Genomic DNA, 22,245 nt, shown 5'->3' on the forward strand with positions numbered 1-22,245 from the left:
CATGTTTTATTTCAAGAACTATAGATCACATGCTAAGTTGACAGCAGGTCCTCCAGCCAAGGAACTTGATGATGGACAAAGTATATACATACATACACACATACATACTGGACTCCATTTATGTTGCTAGAGTTTTTTTAGACCTTGTCTTGAAGTAAAGCATGAGCAATGCGATTCCTCCATAAGTGGCCAGCACATAATTCTTTCTGCCATTAAGGGTGTATGAATCGAAGTATTTCTTAAAACCAGTGAATTGATACTGACTGTCAGATTCTGGACCTGCCATAATTGAAACCCGACTGTAGAATCTGCCGCAGCTACTGTCCTTCACTGTCCACTGCCACCGTCTGAATTAACTTTTAAATATAGTTCTTGGCATTCCCATTGTATTTATCTTCCTCTTTGGCATGCCATGGGACTTTTCTCTAAGTTTTGGGTCACTGACTATGGTATATGTATTTTTCAGAGAGGCCCATGGCCATTTCCCTATTAGAGGTATATAACAAATTTAGGGACAAAATGTGGGTCAGGTCAGGGAGAGCTGTGTGACCTAGGGAGATTGACTAATTTCTCTGAAATATTCAGGATGTGAATTAATGTTTGGAAAGACATGCAAAATGATGTGTTTTAAATGTGAACATTATAGATATTAACAAAGATTTAACATTTACATAAAGAATTAAAAATGAATGCCAACAATAACTAGAGAATCCTAAACAAAAACTGAATGAAAAGACATATTTTTCATAATTATAAACATTTTAATTTAAAGTTTTGAGTTCCAAATTTTATATATTTATATCCTTCCCTCCCTCCCTTCCCTAGGGTAGTGAGCCATCAGATATAGGTTCTACATGTGCAATTATGTAAAACATTACCATATTAGTCATTTTGTATAAGAAAACTTGAATAAAAGAAAAAAATGAAAGAAAGTGAAAAATAGCATGCTTCCATCTGTGTTCAATGAATATCCGTTATTTCTTTGGAGGTAGATAGTAGGCTTTATCATCAGTCCTTTGGGATTGTCTTAGCTCTTGTATTGCTGAGAATAGTTAAATCATTCACAGTTCTTCATCAAACGGTATTGTTGTCAGTGTGCACAACGTTCTCCTGGTTCTGCTCACTATGCATCAGTTCATATCAATCTTCCCAGGCCTTTTGGAAATCATCCTTAAAAGGCTTAATTTTAAGTAAAGAAAATAAGTTTCATAGGTAAGATGTATTATCATCAAGCAATAACTAGAGGGTAAATTTTTGCATCTAAAGAACAAAGACCTTTAAACACATTTAACATATTTACATAGTTTAAAACTGTTGAAGGAAGCCATGTGGAAATGCACATGGTGAATCAGGGAATAAGACAGGGAATTTTATTTAAATTGTGGAAAAGATAGCCCTAGGAATAGTGTGATTATCATGGGGAACACCTCTTGATTGAGCACAGAACAGTTTATATTATTGTTATTATCATCACGTTTTACATATAACATTATATGTTACTAATATAAACTATATGTTCCTTCTTTAGGTAATTGTCACACACACACGCACGCACGCACACACACATATATTTAAAGTCTATACTACAGTAATTTGATAAATATTTATATATCATTTTGTTGGGGAAAGGGAAAGGAATAATGAGCTATTGTGCATAGTTCATATTCAGATAATATTACCTTATGTGCTATTCTGATGTCATTGTGATATTCATGCAATTTTGAGGGCAATGCTAGCAGGATAAGAAGCTCTGGCAAATTCCACCAAACTGGAAAGGCTTCTATTCAAAGCCCATAGGAGTAACCTGTTGGCTGAGGACCAGTCTTGCTAAGTACAGAGAGACTCATCATCAGAAGACTGGCCACCATAAATGCATACCTATGTATTTTAACCACAACACTGACTCTCTCCTAAGGCAGGGAGAATTCACAATCTGCACCAGTGGTGGGAGTAATAGCATGGGTAAAATCCCAGAATTTCCAAATCAATCAATAAACATTAAGCACCAACAATATGCTAGGCAGTGCTGTTAGGTGGTACAATGGATAGAGCACCAGACCTGGATTTAGGAAGATCCGAGTTCAAATGTGAACTCAGACACTAACTAGCTGTGTGACCCTGGGCAAGTCACTTCACCTCTATTTGTCTCAGGTCTTCATGTGTAAAATGGGGACACACTGGAGAAGGAAATAACAAACCACTCCAGTTTCTTTGCCAAGAAAACTCCATGGACAAGTCAAGTCCCATGACTAAACAACAATAGTATTCTAGGCAGTGTTGCTAAGCACTGGGAGAAACTAAAGGAGGCAAAAGACAGACCCTGCCCTCAGGTAGCTTACAATCTAATGAATGCTGAAGGACTGAATGAAGTTGTTATTTAGCAAGCTACTCTTAGCATGTGTCCTACCACAGTTTACTGAGTACCACAAATGTATCCTGCCACTTAGTAAGTAGATGTTTCATTAACTTAAATAATTCCCTGTTCACCTCAAAAAAGTTATTTCACTTTTCAGGGATACTTAATAAACAATCAGTAAATCATTTTTGCATTGGCTTAACATTAAGTAGATAAAATTTACATTTGACTTATTTACTGTCAACTTTACAAAGTGAAATCTAGAAAATAGATTTTTAAGTGATGCACCATGGACTAAATGGTACTTTGTGAATCAAGCTTCTGGGGCAGCTAGGTGGCTCAGTGGATAGAGCATCAGGCCATGAAATCAGGAAGACTCATCTTCATGAGTTCAGATCTGACCTCAGACAATTACTAGCCATGTAACCGTGGGCAAGTCACTTAAACCTGTTTGCCTCAGTTTCCTCATCTGTAAAATGAACCAGAGAAGGAAATGGCAAACCATTCTAGTCTCTCTGCCAAGAAAACCTCAAATGGGGTCATGAAGAGTTGGACATAGCTGAACAACACAAAACCAATATCAGGCTTCTAGGATTAATGTAGTTTTCAAAGAAATCTGATTAAAATCTTGGAGATTCTGGCTCTAAGTACATGAGTTAACTGTGCATAATAACTACTCATTGAATTCATTTGAACTGCTGTTCCAAGATTAACACTTTGATATTTAAATCATTAGGCACTAAAGCTAAATCTAAAGATTCCCCCAGAGTTGATTTTAGTTATGTGATTTCTCATCAAGAACAGACTTGTAAACAACTATGGGTTTACAAATGTGTAAGTTTTGGTGTTGGTGATGATAGATAATTAAATGTAAGAGGTTGTATGGGGGGGGCAGCTAGGTGGCGCAGTGGATAGAGCACCGGCCCTGAATTCAGAAGGACCTGAGTTCAAATCTAGCCTCAGACACTTAACACTTACTAGCTGTGTGACCTGGGCAAGTCACTTAACCCCAATTGCCTCACCAAAAAAAAAAAAAAAAGAGGTTGTATGGGATTGGTAAATCCCACCTATTTTCCATCCCCTTCCTACTGTTTGGTATGTTTATAGTCTCCTTACTTTCTAACCCACATGGTCATAAGTGTTCAGTGGATAAAGGAGAGAAAATCAACTACTTTCTTATTCATTCCTTATGGGTCTCAGGGAGAGTTGAGTGGTGAATGACCATACATGACCTCCTTTGTCTTTTTGATATAAAGTTCAATTTAATTCAGCAATCATTTGTTAGTACCTACAATGTGCCAGGCACTGTGAAATCAGTCCCTGCCCTCAAGGAGGTTACATTGTATAGGAAAAAATTCTGTCTATTTTCACTGATTGTCCCTCATGCCTGGAACTTCTTGTCTTTTCTGGGTTCTTTCAAGTCTCAGCTAAAGTCCCAATTTCTACAAAAAACCTTTCCCTGTCCTACCTAATCTTAGTGCCTTCTGTCAGAGATTATCTCAAATGTTTTCTCTGTTTTTTATTTGTACATAATTTTTCATGTGCTGTCTCCTCCATTAAATCTTAAGCTCCTTCAGAACAAAGTCCCTTAATTTTGCATTTCTTTGTTAACCCCACTGCTTAGCACAGTAGCTGGTACCTAATAGGTATTTGTTTTGTTTTGTTTTTTGGTGAGGCAATTGGGGTTAAGTGACTTGCCCAGGGTCATACAGCTAGTGTTAAGTGTCTGAGGTCAGATTTGAACTCAGGTCCTCCTGAATCCAGGACTGGTGCTCTCTCCACTGTGCCACCTAGCTGTCCCCCAATAGGTATTTAATAAAAGTTTTTTGAATTTATTCTTAAAGTTGGCACAATGCTTTCCCCCCCACAAAAATCCTATGAGATTGGTTTTACAAGTTTTATTATTACTTTCATTTTATTAATGAGAATAGCAAGACTCTGAAACGTTATATAATTTGCCCACGATGACCCCGCTAATAAGCCTGTGAGGTAAATTCAAACCTAGGTTTTCTGACAAGTCAAAAACTCTGTCTACTAAAGGAGAAAATCTGTTATAAGAAAAAAAATATTTAATTGCCTCAGGCAATGTTTCTTATAAATGGATATGTCCTTCATGTTAAATTGAAATTGAAAAATCTAATTGTACATTATTTTAAATATTTCATTACAAGTTGGTTTAATTAATTATATATCAATTTTATGTAGACTCTAGTTATAATTCACAACTTTATTTGTTTTCTTTTTGTAGTTGCTGGCAGTGAGAGTTTATGGACTAAAGATCCATTGACGGGTATCTTCTACCAGATAAATTCTAAGTCAGCTTTGACTTGGCATCAAGCAAGAAAGAGCTGCCAACAGCAAGGATCAGAGCTAGTGAGCGTCACAGAAGTACATGAACATACATACCTGACAGGTAAAGTAATAAAAAGTCAAAGATGAATGGAAGCAGGTTATTTGATTTCTTTCTTTTTTAAACTTTTAAAGTAAGCCATGAAAGAGATGATCAAAAAGTCAGCCTCGAGCCATGGACTGGAGAAGATTGAGCAATCATGTTCAATGTGTCCTGGGAAGACTTCTTATGAAATGTACCATTTTTTTTAAAATTTATTTTTATTTTTTTATTGAGGCAATTGGGGTTAAGTGACTTGCCCAGGGTCACACAGCTAGTAAGTGTTAAGTGTCTGAGGCCGGATTTGAACTCAGGTACTTCTGACTCCAGGGCCGGTGCTCTATCCACTGCACCACCTAGCTGCCCTGAAATGTACCATTTTTGATTAACAACATAGAGCTAAAATCTATCAGAATGAATTCTGCTACAAGGGCAGATATAGTTCACAGAAACACTGATATACAAAAGAAGATCAATTCAGAAATTCAGCATAATCTTTGAGCAGTATGGCAGATAGCAGACAGCATGGCTCTGGGTTGGATTAATCTTTGGATCAACTTTTTTTATCATTTCAAGCTTTCAAGCTTTTAAAAAAGTTTATGAGACATTTATGTCACAGGTGTCAATTTGTGGGATATCTTCATCAGCATTATCTACTAACCTTATTTAACATTAATTGGTAAGACAAAGTCACCAAAAATGAATTCCTAGCACAGAGCTACTCAATCAACAGTGAACTGGTGACTTACTGTAGCAGGCTCTTGAAGAATGGACCTGATAAATCACAATCCTCATCAATAAATATAATAATTATTTTGAGAATCGGTCATGCAGAAAATGCTGTTCTTAAACCATGGAGATAGTTACAGGGACTGGACCTGTGATTTTTTTTTTTTTTGGTGAAGCAGTTGGGGTTAAGTGACTTGTCCAAGGTCACACAGCTAGTAAGTGTGAAGTGTCCGAAGTCGGATTTGAACTCAGGTCCTTCTGACTCCAGGGCTGGTGCTCTATTCACTGCACCTCCTAGCTGCTCCTGGACCTGTGATCAATGAGAATTTCCAAATTCACAAATGATCAATGCAGGTTGGCATCTTCCATGCAACTTACAGTCTTAGAGAATCATCTAGTGCCACCAAAGGTTAAATGAATTGTCCTAGGTCCTATAACTAGTATTTGTCAGAGATGGGACTTGAAACCAGGTCTTCCTCACTTTGGGTCTAGTTGACTAGCCATTAGACTATGCTTCCCTATCTCTCTAAACAATGGAGATACCTAAAAGTACATTACAAACTTCATGCCCTTGAGGCCCTCACAGTCCAGTTGTAGAGACAGGACATGTTTCTGAGAAGAGCACTGCAAGGGAATATACACTACACTTCAAAGGGGGCGAATGCGGTCAGTAAATAGAATAAGATATCTGGAGGAGCCATCACATGGGGCATGGATTGGCCCGGGAAAAGTTTCATTAAAAGGTTAAATCTTAAGCTGGATCTTGAGTAGAGAGGAGCTGGGATGGTTCTTGAGTCAGAGGAGATACAATGAGTAAATAAAGTACTTCAGTCGAAATGTTCAAGTTATAACTAGGTCACACAGTGGATAGAGTGCTGGGCTTGGAGTCAGGAAGACTGAAGTCCAAACTGAGCCTCAGCATTAATTGTGTGACCCTGGATAAATCACTTAACCTTGTTAGCCCCGGTTTCCTCATCTGTAAAATGAGCTGGAGAAGGAAATGGCAAAACACTATAGTATGTCTGCCAAGAAAACCCTAAATGGGGTCACAAAGAAAAAGAAATTACTGAAATGGCTGAACAAGAAGAAAAAGTACCCAGGGCTTAATCAAGAAATAGTGAATAGATGTCTATGTTTATAAGGGATGCATGAAGAAGTAAAGGTAATAATGATAGTATTTATATAATGCTTTAAGATTTACAAAGTGATTCCATGACCTTCTTTTTGTACCCCTGAAAATATTAAGAAAGAAGATTCTTCTCTAAAGTCCTTTCTAGATTCCTGGGAGTCTCACCTGGGAGTCTTGGAAAGGTGGGTGAGAGTTCAAAGACAAAATTGTCTTTCTCAGGGAAATAAATTAATGGTGATAAACCACCTTTTAGTAAAGAGTAGTTCTTATCTTATTTACACCATTGCTTTCCCCACTTTGAAGTGATTGACCCATTCAAGGGTAGCCTTCTTTCCAATCATCTATAGCAATTGACTATGATTCACCCTTCTCCATTGAGAAAGGAAGGAGAGGGGCAGATAGGTGGTGCAGTGGATAGAGCACTGGCCCTGGAGTCAGGAGGACCTGAGTTCAAATCCGGCCTCAGACACTCAACACTTACTAGCTGTGTGACCCTGGGCAAGTCACTTAACCCCAATTGCCTCACTTAAAAAAAAGAAAAGAAAGAAAAGAAAAGAGAAAGGAAGAAGTCCCCTTTTCTAACTCTAGGAGTCCCATTGATTTGAGAAGAAGTGGTCTTTGAGGGAATGGAATAGTGACTTGGTTTCTCAAGTATTTTGAAATATTAATTCCTAACTATATTTTAACATACCTTTTTCTTGTTCAAGATTCTGATTAATATTATCTCATATTCCTTTGTGTATATTAGAGAGTAAAGTCCAAGAGCCTGGAGACCTCTGCCAGCCAGAAATGGCTCAGACATTAGATTAACATCAACTTCAATAAAAATTGTTTCTGGTAGATTTGTGCCTTAAATATAGAGTACGATATTAACTTTTTTCTTGAACATGTGTATTTCCTCATTTGATACAACAGCCCTGTAAGGTGTGTGCTAACTCCATTTCACAGATGAGAAAATTGAGACTGAGATATTAAGTGATTTGTGTAGGGTCAAATGGCTAATAAATGTCTGAGAAAGGATTCAAACTCAGGTCTTTCTGACTCTGAGTCTATCTCCCTATCCATTGTGCCACTTAGCTGCCTAGTCAGAGACCTGATTGTGAAGGACCTTGAATGCTTGGCTCAGGAGATGGTGCAATGGCAATGATGGTATGAAAAAAAAATACTTTTGAAAGCTCTGAAGTAAAGCCTCAAGCAATTCAACCTATTTATCAAAAGTACTAGTGGATAGAGCACCGGCCCTGGAGTCAGGAAAACCTGAGTTCAAATCCGGCATCAAACACTTAACACTTACTAGCTGTGTGACCCTAGGCAAGTCACTTAACCCCAATTGTCTCACCAACAAAATTAAAAAAAAAGTACTGAAGCAATATCAATAGCTAGAGCCAGTGCTGAAGCAATCAGAGATAGGGCATCTAGCATAGAGTAAAGGTTTCAAAAAACTTGAAAGGAAGCAAAGATGTGGGTAACAACTTCATACTTGGAATATTTCCAAAGGAGGTCTACGAATGAATGAGTGAAAAGGCAATTATTAAGCACTTGCTATATGCAAAAAATTGGGTGAGGTACCAGGAACGCAAATACCAAAGGTAAGATAACCCCTGCACTCAAGTAGTTTATACTCTACTAAGGGAAGACATTACCTCCAGAGGAGCGATAGCCTGGGAGGATATGATTTCTTCATCATGTCTTAGTAGGAAGTTTCCCAACTTGTTGCTTTGGCTAAAAATATTCACCAATGGTGGCCAGCCTTCTGTTGACAAATACTTGGTCCTATCCTCTGATGATAGGCCCTGACTTGAAGTATTTCCAGCCTAGGAGGAGCCAGTAGCGCTTGCCTTTAGTAACCCAAGGTCACCTCTACCCAACAAGGCCAAGGAGCAGGACTGTAGTGGAGGGCAAGCAGCTGACATCCCTGAAAATGAAAGTTGTTCTTGTAAATCAAAGTTTATTGTTCATATCTGCACTGAGGAAAAAACATAGTTCACTTTAGACTTATTTGTTTATATAAATAACATCTGTAGCACTTTTTTCAAATAAGAAATAATAATAATGGCACATTATTATAGAGAGTTGGTGTTGCATAGGGGATGGAGTGAAGACTTCTGAGCCAGCTAGATCTGGGTTCCAATCCTGCCTCTGATACATACCAGGCAAGTCACTGAACCTCTAAGGCCTGGTAGGCAACTCTTATACTAGAAGGTGCAGAGCTGATCCCTGTCTGCATTGTTCAAAAGGGTTTTCTTACTGAGAGTTCCTTTCTTTTTTTTGTGGGGCAATGAGGGTTAGGTGACTTGCCCAGGGTTACATAGCTAGTAAGTGTCAAATGTCTGAGGCCGGATTTGAACTTAGATCCTCCTGAATCCCCTGCTGGTGCTTTATCCACTGTGCCACCTAGCTACCCTGAGAGTTCCTTTCAGAATGAAATCCCATTTGTTGGCCAAAACCAGCTGACACTGATAGCTTGTCTTAATGTTTGCAAGGCATTTTTCTCACAACCATTCCTGAGGTAGCTACTGCCTGAAGGTTAATCATCACCTTTTAAGTCCTCAACAGGAGGGTAGAGGTTTAAAAATTGGGAGAAAAAGTGGATTTTGAATTTTTGTTTTATTAATATTAAATTTTACTTGCAAAAGAGGAAACAATAAATCTTGTAAATTGCTTTACTAGTGAATATGGAATGCAAAAACTTACAACCTCAGATTCAAAGTGAAGGGATAAAAACTCATCAATGTCTTTTATAAAAATCTATTAGTTGGGAGACAATGGGATAAGGAGACTGTGTCCTACTTTAGAATGCATGACACATCATTATAATTGGGTTGAAATATAGGGTTTTCTTTTGCCTTCAGACAGAAATATGAGCAAATGTTGCATGTTTATGGATTCTCTCTAAAATTTTAGAGGGAACAATGGTTTGTCAGTGTGCCAACTTTGAATAATTTGGGGTCCTGGAATTATATATATATGTATATATATACATATACATATATATATATATATATATATATATATATATAGAGAGAGAGAGAGAGAGAGAGAGAGAGAGAGAGAGAGAGAGAGGGAGGGAGGGAGGGAGAGAGGGAAATGAGTTCTGATGTTGTCTAGGGCATCCTCCTCATTTTACAGATAGGGAAACTAAGTTTCGAAGAGGTTAACTGACTTCCCTCAGGTTACTTACATAGGCAGTATATTGCCGAACCACTATTCAAGGTAGCCCTCTTTGCTTGAGGTCTGGTACTCTGTCCACTATCCAGCCCCATTCTGCCTCTTCTATATAAACTGTCTTTCTGCTTGGATTTGTTTTCCTTGCACTTAGCACAGTGTATGGCACGTACCAAGCTCTTAATAAATGCTTATTAACTGACTGACTAGCAGTTTGTCCTATCAAGCTCAAATAATAACTCACTTCATAGTGCAATTTATTGCCTATTCACTGGCGACACCAAGTCCCTGTGTTAATGGAACATTGACAACACATTTAAGAGGAAGTGGGATGAAGCCCAATCTTGCAGATTTCCTTTAAAGTGAAATGAATCTTGAGCTATTTTTATATATCACAATAAAGCTTAGATAATGTTTATTTTGTGCAGCATTTTTCTTCCTCATATTGCAGGTACCTTACATTGGTCTTGCAGACATTCGTACTATAGTTAACATGCTATCAAGGAAAAGGGCTTTGAAGAACAAAGAGGAGGAAAAATGGAAAGTTCAGAGAACAGTCATAAATCACATGAGAAAGATGAATGGGGAAAATGGTTTAAGACATTCCCAGTTCTAGTGTTATTTAGAGTTAGGTAGGTAATACACAGACATATTTTTCTATGTGTGTATACACATATTTTTGTTGTTGTTCAGATGTTTTGGTGGTATCTGACTCTTTGTGACCCCGTTTGGGTCTTCTTGGCAAAGATACTGGAGTGTTTTGCCATTTCCTTCTCTAGCTCATTTGACAGATGAATAAACTGAGGTAAACAAGGTTATGTGACTTGTTCAGGGTCATATAGCTTATAAGTGTCTGAGGCCAGATTTGGATTTGAATTCAGGTCTTCCTGAGTCTAGATGCAAGCTCCATCCACTCAGCTACTTAGCTGCCTGCATGCCTATCTATATATCTATTTCTATGTCTAAATGTACACACACACACACACACACACACACATATACACATATATATACATATGAAGAATGTTACATTTGCTCTCTATACATATATATCCACCCACACTTGTGTATGTATATATCTTATTGAAATATACACAAAACATGTCTTGGTAAGTTGAAAACGATGTCTTGGCATTTCTTTATCAATCTGTTTACTGAACTGCCTTATCTTTTCTATTCTTTCTTTTTCCCTTCTTTTGGCTTATTAGAAGAAAAGGAGGCATGGACTCAAGATTGCTTTTCCTCTTTTCATAGAGTATGTGGGAGAAGAGATAGATATTGTGAGGAACGTGAATTGTTCCCACACTAAGAATTGATTCATTTCCTCCGTCACTTGTTAGACTACCTTGGATATCAGTTGAGCTAGCAGGAAATGCTTCCCTAATCAGAAAAAAAGGAATTGTGCCAGCATCAAGTAGCTAACAAGGCATAATAGAGCTTGCAATGGAGTTCACCTCAGATGTTTCTCTGAATCTTATCCAAACCTTCCAGAATTTGAGTTTGCAAAATTTAACTGGAATTTGAATAAGAACGGATTCTTTTGCAACTTATGGTACTTCCTGCTACAGGTCAGGCCAAATATAGCATGTCAGTTATCTTTCTTCCACTTATTTTCAAAAATTTGGGGCATTAACAGGAATATGGAAGATGGCATGGGACAAATTGGAGTAGAGAGAAATCTTGCAGGATCTTAAAGCCATTATCTTTTAAAAATAATATTATGGTCATTTCTGTAAATATCCTATATCCTAGTTTTTACTTCCCCCACTTTCAAATTCAGTCTTTCCTTCATTGCCATTTTAGTGAACATAGGAAAAGAATCTCCGGAGAATTACCACTTAGCTGGTAAATTTGGAGTAGAAATCCACATTTTAGGTTATTGTTCTCCTTAAAGGTCTTCGTCATTGTGAGTTCTTGCTGGCCAGACTGACAGAACACAAGACCTGGTAGGTTCTGCTAGGCTGAAATTTAATTTTATCCTGGCTCAACTGGAGGAGGCCCATCTCCAGAAAGTTGACTACCAAAGAGAAAAGCACACGTCCTTGCCACAAACAACTCATGAAATAATTTCTTGAGACGTGGAGAGGTCGTCATCAGAATATTATTTTGAAGTAGGTACCCTCCAATAATGTGCACATATTCAGAGCTTAGGAAAAAAAAGTTGTCTTAAATCATTTTATATTTTGTTTGCAATTTGAGAAGGGTAGAAAAGTATCACTGAAGTTGATTTGATCTTCTTACTCCACTTTATGCCACTAGGGCCAAAATTAGAAAGACTCCTATAATTTAACAAGCTCTCTATGTGGGATTAGAACCTGTAAAATAGGATGGCCACAGATAGAATCATGGCTTTTGAACTGGGAGGGACCTTAGACACTTTTGAGTCTAACTCCTTCATTTTACAGAAGAAGAAACTTTAGATGACAGAAGTTAAGTGACTTGCCCAGGGTCACATAGCTAGTAAGAGTCTGAGGCAGAATTTAAAGTCACATTCTTCCTGACTCCAAATTTGACATTCTATGCACTGTGACAACTAACCATCTCCAGTATAGCAGCACATATTTCTCCTAGATTAGGAGGTGATGTGCTATAGTTAAAAATATATTTGGAGTTTAAGGATGAGGGTTCAAATCACAGCTTTGCTATTAGGAAAATCATACAACCTCTCTCTGACATGGTTCCTCATCTATGAAATGAAGAGGGGTGGATTAGATGGCCCCAATGGCAACTTTAGTACCTGTTAATATGATTTCCTCCTGGCCAATGATTAAATGTTCATCAGGGTCTGTTCTGTCCTTCAGCCTATTTCTAAATTACCCATGATTGGGGGTGGGATTGCAGGGACTTTACAGTGAATCTTCAGTTCCTGAGTCAGATTCATCACTACATAGTTCTGTAGCATAAAATGATGCAAGATTCGGAATTGTGGAACTGAAATTCATTATGAGAAGTGAAATTTGGTGTGTCTCCTGATTGTCTTTTGCTAGTTCCTTTAGACATTTTTTTTTTGGTAGAAGAAAAAAAACAAAGAGACATCAGGGCAGAAAAAGTACCAATGTATTATTGCCCATAAGTTAATCTTACATACAAGTATGAATATTATTCATATTTTACATTCATACAATATTTTTAAAGATATTAATATTTGAATTGATATCCTAACAAAGTGAAGGGGAAATTTCATTTTTAAAACAAATAAACATTAAAAAAAAATAAAACAGCTTTTTTAGCTTTCCATGGCCAAATTGGATAATATAATTTATTTATGTGAAGATCAGTATCATTAAACTGTGGTGTGGAAGGATTTTATTGAAGCTATTCATCTGTTTCAGCTAATCCAACATGAAAAGTGGGTCTGACCTCTCATGACATCATTGTGATCACTATCACATTTGAAAAAGAGTTAACAGCTGCCACGTCATACGAAGAATGCCAAGATTTCCCTGCCCCATCCCTCTTTTAATGAACTGTATTTTGTTTGGGGCAGATTGAATCCAAGGGAGCATTTTAGGACAGCCACTTTAAGTTTCCTGTTTCATTTCCTTCAGGTGACATAGTAGATTCTTTAATCAGGACAGATCTAAATACAAATCCAGGGCAGCTAGGTGATACAGCGGATAGAGCACCAGAGCCTGGAGTCAGGAAGACATGAGTTCAAATCCAACCTCAGACACTTACTAGCTATGTGATCCTGGGCAAGTCACTTAACCCTGTTTGCTTCCGTTTCTTCATCTGAAAAATGAGCCAGAGAAGAAAATGGCAAACCACTCCAATATCTTTGCCAAGAAAACTAAAAATGGGGTCTTAGGGACATTAAAAGATTAAACTGTTTACATTCTTACATGAGAAGATAACACTTCCAGCTCATAAGAACTTTCTCAGTATTAGGGCAGCTGAAAGGAATATACTTAGAAGTAACAGGTATGAATTGAATATGAAGGGATGATATCTGTAAAGCATTTATCCTTGTTTTTTGTGGGGCAGTCAGGGTGGAGTGGCTTATGTATGGGGCTGGATTTGGATTCAGGGCCTCCCAGGTCCAGGGCTGGTGCTTTGTCCACTGTGTCACCTAGCTGACCCATGATGACATCTTTAAAATAAAGTTAAGGGGTAAGAGGAAGGCACTGGAAGAAAGGGAAAGGGAGATGTGGAAGGGTCTAAAGTAGTTCACATAAAAGAAACAAGAAAAAGCTTATGGAGTGGAGGGGAAGATGGGGAAGGGGTGGGGGAGTGAGCTTTACTTTCACCAGAATCACCTCAAAGAGGGAATAACATAAAAACTCAAGTGGGTATAGTAATATATTTTGCCTTGAGGGAAAGTGGGAGGGGAAGGGGAAAAGGGGGAGAGGTGAAGGAAGGGAGGGCAGATTGGGGAAGGGAGCAGTAAAAAGCAAAACACTTTTGAGGAGGGATAGGGTAAAAGAAGATAGAAAATAGAGTAAATATCAAGGGGAGGGAATAGGATGGAGGGTAATACAGTTAGCAATAGTAACTGTGAAAGAAATGATGAGCAGGATGCTATCACAAGGAATTATGAAAAATGCAAACCATCAACAGAGGAAGAAATAATGGTATTTGAATGCATATTGGAGTCTAATTTTATTTGTTAGTTCCTCTTTCTAAAGTTATTCTGTCTATTTTCCTTCACAACTTGACTAATGTGAAGATGTTTGGCATAAATGCACATATATGTCTTATATTGAATTGCATGATTCCATAGGGAGGGGTGAGGAGGGAGGGAGGAGGAAAATTTAGAACACAAAGTTTTAAAAAATCAATGTATGAAGAAACAATGAACAGGCAGATTTCAGAGAAACCTGGAAGGACTTACATGAACTGATGCTGAGTGAGATGAGCAGAACCAGGAGAACATCATATACAGTATCGGCAACATTGTGTGTTGATCAACTGTTATAGACTTGACTCTTCTCAGAAATACAATGGTCTAAGATAGTTACAAAGGACTCATGATGGAAAATGCTCTCCAAATCCAGAAAAAAAGAACAGTGGAATCTAGATACAGATTGAACCATACTATTTCTACTTTTTTTGTTTTCCTTTTTTGAGGTTTTTCCCTTTTGCTCTGATTCTTCTTTCACAGCATGACTAATGCAAAAATATGTTTAATGTGATTGTACATGTACAACCTATATCAGATTATTTGCTGTCTTGGGGAGGGGGGAGGGAGGGAGAAAAATTTGAATCTAGAAATCTTATAAAAATAAATGTCGAAAACTATCTCTACATGTAACTAGAAAATAGTAAAATACTTCTATAAAAAAATGAAGAGTCAGACACAACTGCACTACAACAACACAATTCAAATTCTGTCTCACATATCTCCTAGCTATATGACCCTGGGCTAGTTAAAACCTCTGCCAGACATAGTTTCCTCATCTCTAAAATACAAAGACTGGATGTGATGACCTCTAAAATCCTTTCTAGCTTTCAATCTACGATCCCCCCCTTCTCCTTCACCCTCCTCAATTACCAATTATCTGAAAGTGATGGAAACTTGCAGAGGCCCCATATTCTTTACTTTAAAGATTGCTTTTAAAACACTCACAGTATATTTTGGAAGTGGCTACACATGTAGATTATCCGAGACAAAATGTTATAATAGAAAAAGCCTTGGCTCTAACTCAGGAACCAGGTTTAAATTCCACCTTTGACTCATCAGTTTTCAGTGCCCAGTTTCCAACCACTTGTTGGACTAGTTGTATCACTGACCCCACAAAGTAAAAGCAGACAAGGAAAACTGAGGCTTGTGACTCACACAGTTCTAGAAGCTATTTGGTGCTAAGAGTGGTAGCAGGTATTCTGGACTGTGACAATCAATCAGCAAACTATATGCCAGGTACTGTCCTAAGCACTGAGGATACAAAGAAAGGTAAAACTGTCCATGCCCTCAAGGAGCTCACATTCTAATTGGTCAAGTCAAGTAAACAGTTTAATCAAAGCATAATAGGAAACACACTGACCTAATGTAGGCATCAACATGGGAGAATGTCCTTTATAGATATATTTATTGATAAATATCAGCAACAAATAATTAATGATCCACCTACCTGGGAAGGGGAGAGAAGGAAAGGGAATAAGTATTTTTATAGTGCCTACTATGTACTAAGCATTGTGGTAAATGCTCTTTATGAATATTATCCCCTTTTATTCTCACAAAACCCTATGAGATAGGTGCTTTTTATATTTTACAGATGAGGAAACTGAGGCTGAAGAGGTTAAGTAACTTGCTCAGGTCATATAGCTTGGAAGTGCCCGAGGCTTCATCTGAACTAATTTCTTCTTGACTTCAAGCTCAGTATTATATCTACTAAGCCACCAGCTACCTCATGAAATTTGAGCCATTTTTCTGGTTATCACCTTTTGCCTATTTAAAAATAATTCACAAATAATAATGTCTACTCGAAAGCCATCAAACAGTCCTTGGGAACTCTTAATAAACAAAGGGGAAATTTTCCATGACCTGAGTTGCTCTAAGGTTGGTCCACTGAAGGAATCAATTCTGATCAATTCATTGGAATGCATACAATCAAAGAGAGAAGTCACACTCAATGATACTCATCCTAAATATATAAAACTAAGAAACAGCATAGTTAGAAATTGTGAAGATTTCCCTTTTCTAATGCTATTTCCTTGCCATAACTGTAAAATAAGCATTTTTATTTTAGTCATTTCTAAGCTTGGTGGAAACCAGATGCTGAACCTTCTGGAGTCATGGGAACAAGAGCTAGGCCTATTGAAGGTTTAGAATATGCTGAATCTCTTGGGTAGGGAGAACATATTCTTTTTTGCTTGAAGTCAGTTTCTCTTCACTCTAGAAAATCTGTCCTATCTGCTCACATTACTACTATATAATATTATAGTAGGGGTCTATAAGACAAAATGAATTCAAGGAATTATCAAATACCTCTTGGTTGAGGCTTCTAGGTGATAGTAAGATAGTTGCCTCTAGATAGCCTAAAACAAAAAAAGAATTTAAAAAGAAGCTTTTAGATTGCACTTCCTTCCAGGTATATCTTTGCTTTCTTAAAAAATATAATGGGTAGCAATGAAAACATTCCCATGTGAGTTTTAGGTCATTGTATTAAGTCTCTACTGTTTTACAGAAGTAATTCCCAGCCTCTTGGAAACTGAGACTTTATTATTGTGTTTTTGGTTTTATGATATCAGCTGACTACTCCACAAGTTGTTCTGTGATATATAGAGGTGATGGACTTGTGGTTTCAGTGGTGTAGGGAATTCCCAGGGAAAAAGCATTTTCTAGCAAAGCACATCATCACCTGTTCTCCAACTATATATTCTTAGAGAGTCTCTTAGGGCACTGAGAGTTTAATAGTTATAATTGGAGCTAATGATAGCTAGTATTTACAGAGTGCTCACTATGTGCCAGGTAATGTGCTAATTGCTTTGTAATTGTTATCTCATTCAGTCCTCAAAATAGTCCTGGGAAGTAGGTACTATTATTATCTCCATTTTATAAGTGAAGAAACTGAGGCAAACAGAGGTTAAGTGACTTGTTCAAGTGCAAATAAGGAAACCGAGTCTCAGAGGTAAGATGACTTGCCCAAGGTCCCACATGCAGTAAGTGGCCAAAACAAGATTTGGACTCAAGTCCTCTTATTCTAAATCTAATACTTTGTCTACTGTACCATAACAGAGGCTAGGGTGAGCTGAGAAGAAAGAATCCATTTTAATATCATAATAAATATTTTTATTATCACATGTAAAAGAAATACCAATAAATTAATCCTCATTAAGTATATAATTCAAGAAACTAACTTTTGAATGAGAGTACATTGGTTTCCTCTTCTGAATGTCAATTGCTTTTGTTTTATAGGTTTGACTAATTCATTTACCACAGGGCTCTGGATTGGACTTAACAGTTTAAGTTTCAATAGTGGATGGCAATGGTCTGACTTTAGTCCTTTCAGATTCCTGAACTGGCTTCCAGGTAGGTGTCATTCTTTTTGTAATTGATGATGTTAAAAAAACATCCTCAATCTGCAAATCCAAAGGATTGAGGCTTTCTAGATACTTATTTCTCAGAGAAAATGAACAAAAATAAAAAAGGTCATCTTTCTTGTTTTGTTTTGTTTTGTGAGGCAATGAGGCTTAAGTGACTTGCTCAGGGTCACACAGCTAATGTCAAGTGTCTGAGGCTGGATTTGAACTCAGGTCCTCCTGAATTCAGGGCCAGTGCTCTATCCACTGTGCCACCTAGCTGCCCCAAAGGTCATCTTTGTTAAGGAGTATAGCTACTTGTTTAAGTTTATAATATAGTTGAAACTTTAACTTTGTTCAGTCCCCTGCAAGTCAATAAGTAAAGAATACTGTAATGGACATTATTGAATAGATTTTCAGTCAAATTGCTCCATGGTTGAATATTTTCTATTCTATTTAGGATGCAGACTTCTAGGGGACAAAGATTTTTGCTTTTATAACATCTATATGACTTGATTTGTCCAAGAGTATCATATATAAAGAGCACTTTTAAATAATAGTTCTTGTTACCACCAGAATTGTACCTGATATAAACCACCTACCAACAATTACACCATAATCTTTCTACTGTCTTGTATGAAGTACATTTAGCTGACAGAATTAGAAGATTTTAGAATTAGAAGGGATTCTAGATATGTTTTCTAGTGCAATTCCATCATTTTGCCAATAAGGAAACAGGCTCAATGATGTTTATGTCTTTTCTGTTGTGCTATCCAAAGTCATGCTATTAATGCATGGCAGAACTGGGGTCAGTGTTCTCTGTTACAAATCCAGGCTCCTATACCTTTTTGTCCCCTATAGGATCTCATGATGTTTTGTAGTTTCAACCATTTGTCATTGTTGGAGTTTATGATAGTTTGCCATGGGAAAATGCTCTATGACATATGTATATACAGATAGTTTGTGAGAACCAAACAATCAATCAACACGAATTTACTAATTACCTCCCATTTACCAGGCACTGGTAGTAAGAACACAAATAAATGAAAAAAAAAACCCAATCCAATTTCCAAGGAATTTGTTGCTTGATAATTTGTGAGAGATAGCACTAGATACTAAATTTGGGAGTAGGGCAGGTGTTTTGTGTTCATAGATTGCTTTTTAAAAAAACACACTTTATTCCCCCAATTACATGTTAAAACAATTTTTAACATTTTGAAAAAAGTTTTGAGTTCCAAATTCTACCTCTCTGTTTCCTCCTACTTCCCTGAGACAGTAAACATTCTGCTATAGATTATACATGTACAATCATGTAAAAGATTTCCATATTAATCATTCTGTAAAAGAAGATTGAACAGAAAAAGAAAGGAGGGAAGGAAAAAGAAGGAAAGAAAAAAAGTAGTATGCTTTAGTCTGTATTCAGACAATATCAGTTCTTTCTCTGGAGGCAGAGAGAATGTTTCATCATTATTCCTTTGGGATTATCTCGGGTCATTGTATTGCGGAGAATAGAGAAGTCATTCATGGTTCTTCATAGTACAATATTGTTGTTATTTTGTACAAATGTCCTCCTAGTTCTGCTTATTCCACAGATTGTTTTTTGAAGTCAGAGGATCATCTGGGCTGTCTGCCTTTATAAGTTGAAAAACAGCTCATTTACCAGATTTCTTTTGACTCTTGGCTAAAAAAAAAAAAAAAATCATAAAAAATTCCATGCTTCCCTCCTTCAGGATAAAGCACTTTAAACAGGAGGATAAATGTGATAGGACATTCTTTCCAAATGTATTTTGCTAAATGCTATTAAATTTTTAGTAAGAAATTCCATTTTCTAATTTCCAATTTTCTAATTAAATTGGTTTTCTTTGGCATAAGACATACCATTTTCTTTCATTTCTGCAAATTAATTATAAGCATAATGCCTCTGTTACTAATTCCCTTACAATTGTTTCACTAATCTATAACCTATTTTAAACTTAGCAGCTACATATCTATGTATGTAGATAGATAATCAATTTCCTGTAGGCAAATACTAATACTGACTAGTGGAAGGAAACAAACCTAACTGGAAAGGACGACAGTTTTCATTTTAACCCAAATTATTTAAGATTTTCAGTTCTCTTTTTGATGACCATGAATTCACTTCATATTATGCATCACGTGGCTTTTCAATAAGCAATGTAGTAGACTATTTACAACATAGAACATAATTAGCTCTTGGACACTATTAATTTTAACTACTGAAATATGAAAATGAATCCCATCTTAGTAATAATGGCCAGGAGAAAAAGAATAGGACAGAAGGAAACAGAAGGGTTTGGAAAGTATATAAAATGTCTTTATAGATGAAAAGGGTTGTTCTTTTGCTCCTGACATACATGAGTAATACAGCGAATATCTTCATCAAACTATATTTTACCAGAATTTTGAAAAAATTAGTTGGGTACAGTTTTGTATCTAAGGATAATTTTTGTTGTTTTATTATTTTTAAATAAGAAGTTCTAGAATCTAATCTATTTTATTTACTGCTAATATCACACAAATTAGCTAATTACTTTGTTTGGACCTCAATTTTATCATGAATAGTAGAATTAATTTAGTGCCTCCTACTTGCCTTTCAAGGGTTTTGAGGGGAAAATGGGCATAAACATCTTCAGTGAAACAGTGACAGGAAATCCTTAGTATTTTAAAAAGAAATTATGCCCTCCATTGGACCAAGTTCTTTAGGAGATAATGGAAAACTAATTCAATTTATGTTTGGGAAGTGATCATTGTTGCAAGTTATGATTGGGCAACCCAATTTAGGGAGTTTTATTTCCCAGAATTTTTTATTACGTTAATTGCTAAAGGGATTTTTCTATAATTTCATTTGCCTGAAGCCTAATTTAATCCAACAGGAATTAACTAAGTGTGCAAGGCATTGTGCCAGGCACTGTGAATACAAAAAAAAAAATTCCTGCCTTCAAGGTGGTTATATTTTATTATGCTTGCCTTATGCAAATTACATACTCTAGGTGTTCAAATACTATTATGACAATTGTAAGCATTTAAAAAGACCACTAAATGCTATCTTTCCAAAGGATTGCAAATAATGTATCGATAACAAAGTTTATGGAATGATTTATTAATTTTCTAGTATAATTCTAGTATAATTAACACACCACAACAATAAATTATTGTTCCATACTCATCATTATTTCTCGAAAGTTTCTTACCACTTCTCCTCACATTATCTTTTAGTCCAGATATCCTGTTATTGTTTAACCAAAAAGACAGTAGGGTCACAAATTGTGAGCTTTATATGTATTAATCAAATGACCTTCACAAATCTCTGGAAAAAAATTTATATAGCAGGCATTTTTTCTGTTGCAGTATTAGAAGGGAAAGAGAGCCCTAGTCACAATAGCATAGTCATTAAGTATCATTGACACAAAAATATATGAATTTATTGCTTTATAGAATGGATGCATTCCAACAAAGTTGATTGTAAAGTGAATCCCATTTTCCCACTAAATTCAGGGGGATAGACAGTTAGTAGAGTGAGTTGGAAATTTTGGTGTAGGAAATGATATTCAAAAAAGATTTTGCAGTACTTTAAAAAACCCACATTCCTAATTCTTATGCAGCTTCTATCACCCCATTCTCTCTTGCCTCTCCTTTTCCCCTCCTTCTCTTCCACAGTCTTCCAGACAAAGTAACTTTTTCTCCTGCCTGAAAAGGTCACCTAACTTCATCCTCACAGCTGCTCTTGGTGTTAGGATAACTAAAGCCCAACCCAACTGTCCTACTTCATGTGCCCTTCCCCCTTTTCACCGTTCCCTCCTTGGTACTGATCTTCTTTCTTAGACTTAATGTATACTTTATTTTGGAATTCTGATTGGTTTGGAACTGCCACCAATATTTCTCATATCTAAATTTTTCTTTTTTATCTCCTTGTCTCAAAGGAAGTCCAGCACTTGAACCTGGGAAAAACTGTGTACTCTTGAATCCTGCAAAAAATGCCAAATGGGAAAATGTGGAATGCTCTCAGAAATTTGGGTATATCTGCAAAAAGGGGAACAGCTCATTGAATTCATTCATCATTCCCTCAGGTATGTAAATTATTTAATCTAAAGTGACTGGAAAGCCTAAATTTCATTTGTGAATGAAATTTTTTTTCTTTTTTCTTTTTGGTGAGGAAATTGTAGTTAAGTGACTTGCCCAGGGTCACACAGCTAGTAAGTTGGCAAATGTCTGAGGCCGGACTTCAATTCAGGTCCTCCTGACTCCATGGCCGGTGCTTTCTCCACTGAACCACCTAGCTGCCCCTGTGAATGAAATTAAAATGTATTGCAAATTAAGTGTAATAACTTGGATAGACAGAGCTAGAAAGTTTGCAACTTACTTAAAGGTATTTGACATTTGTGTGGAAAATCTGAATTGATTTCTTTAGGTATTGACTTATTTGATCTTCTTGCTGCCCAAGGGACTCTCAAAAGTCATCACCGGCACCACAATTTGAAAACATCGATTCTCCACACT

General features: G+C 36.7%; 1 protein-coding gene across 1 annotated transcript in view; it reads left to right on the forward strand.

Annotated features, from left to right (window-relative positions):
• MRC1 (mannose receptor C-type 1) overlaps positions 1-22,245 on the forward strand; it is a 120,607-nt gene that overhangs the window by 30,269 nt on the left and 68,093 nt on the right. Inside the window, 3 exon segments of the mRNA XM_043969197.1 lie at positions 4,605-4,769; positions 17,624-17,737; positions 21,669-21,815. Coding sequence (XP_043825132.1) covers positions 4,605-4,769; positions 17,624-17,737; positions 21,669-21,815 — 426 coding nt within the window.

The sequence above is a fragment of the Dromiciops gliroides genome, chromosome 5, assembly GCF_019393635.1.
Source record: "Dromiciops gliroides isolate mDroGli1 chromosome 5, mDroGli1.pri, whole genome shotgun sequence".
Classification (NCBI taxonomy): Eukaryota; Metazoa; Chordata; class Mammalia; order Microbiotheria; family Microbiotheriidae; genus Dromiciops; species Dromiciops gliroides.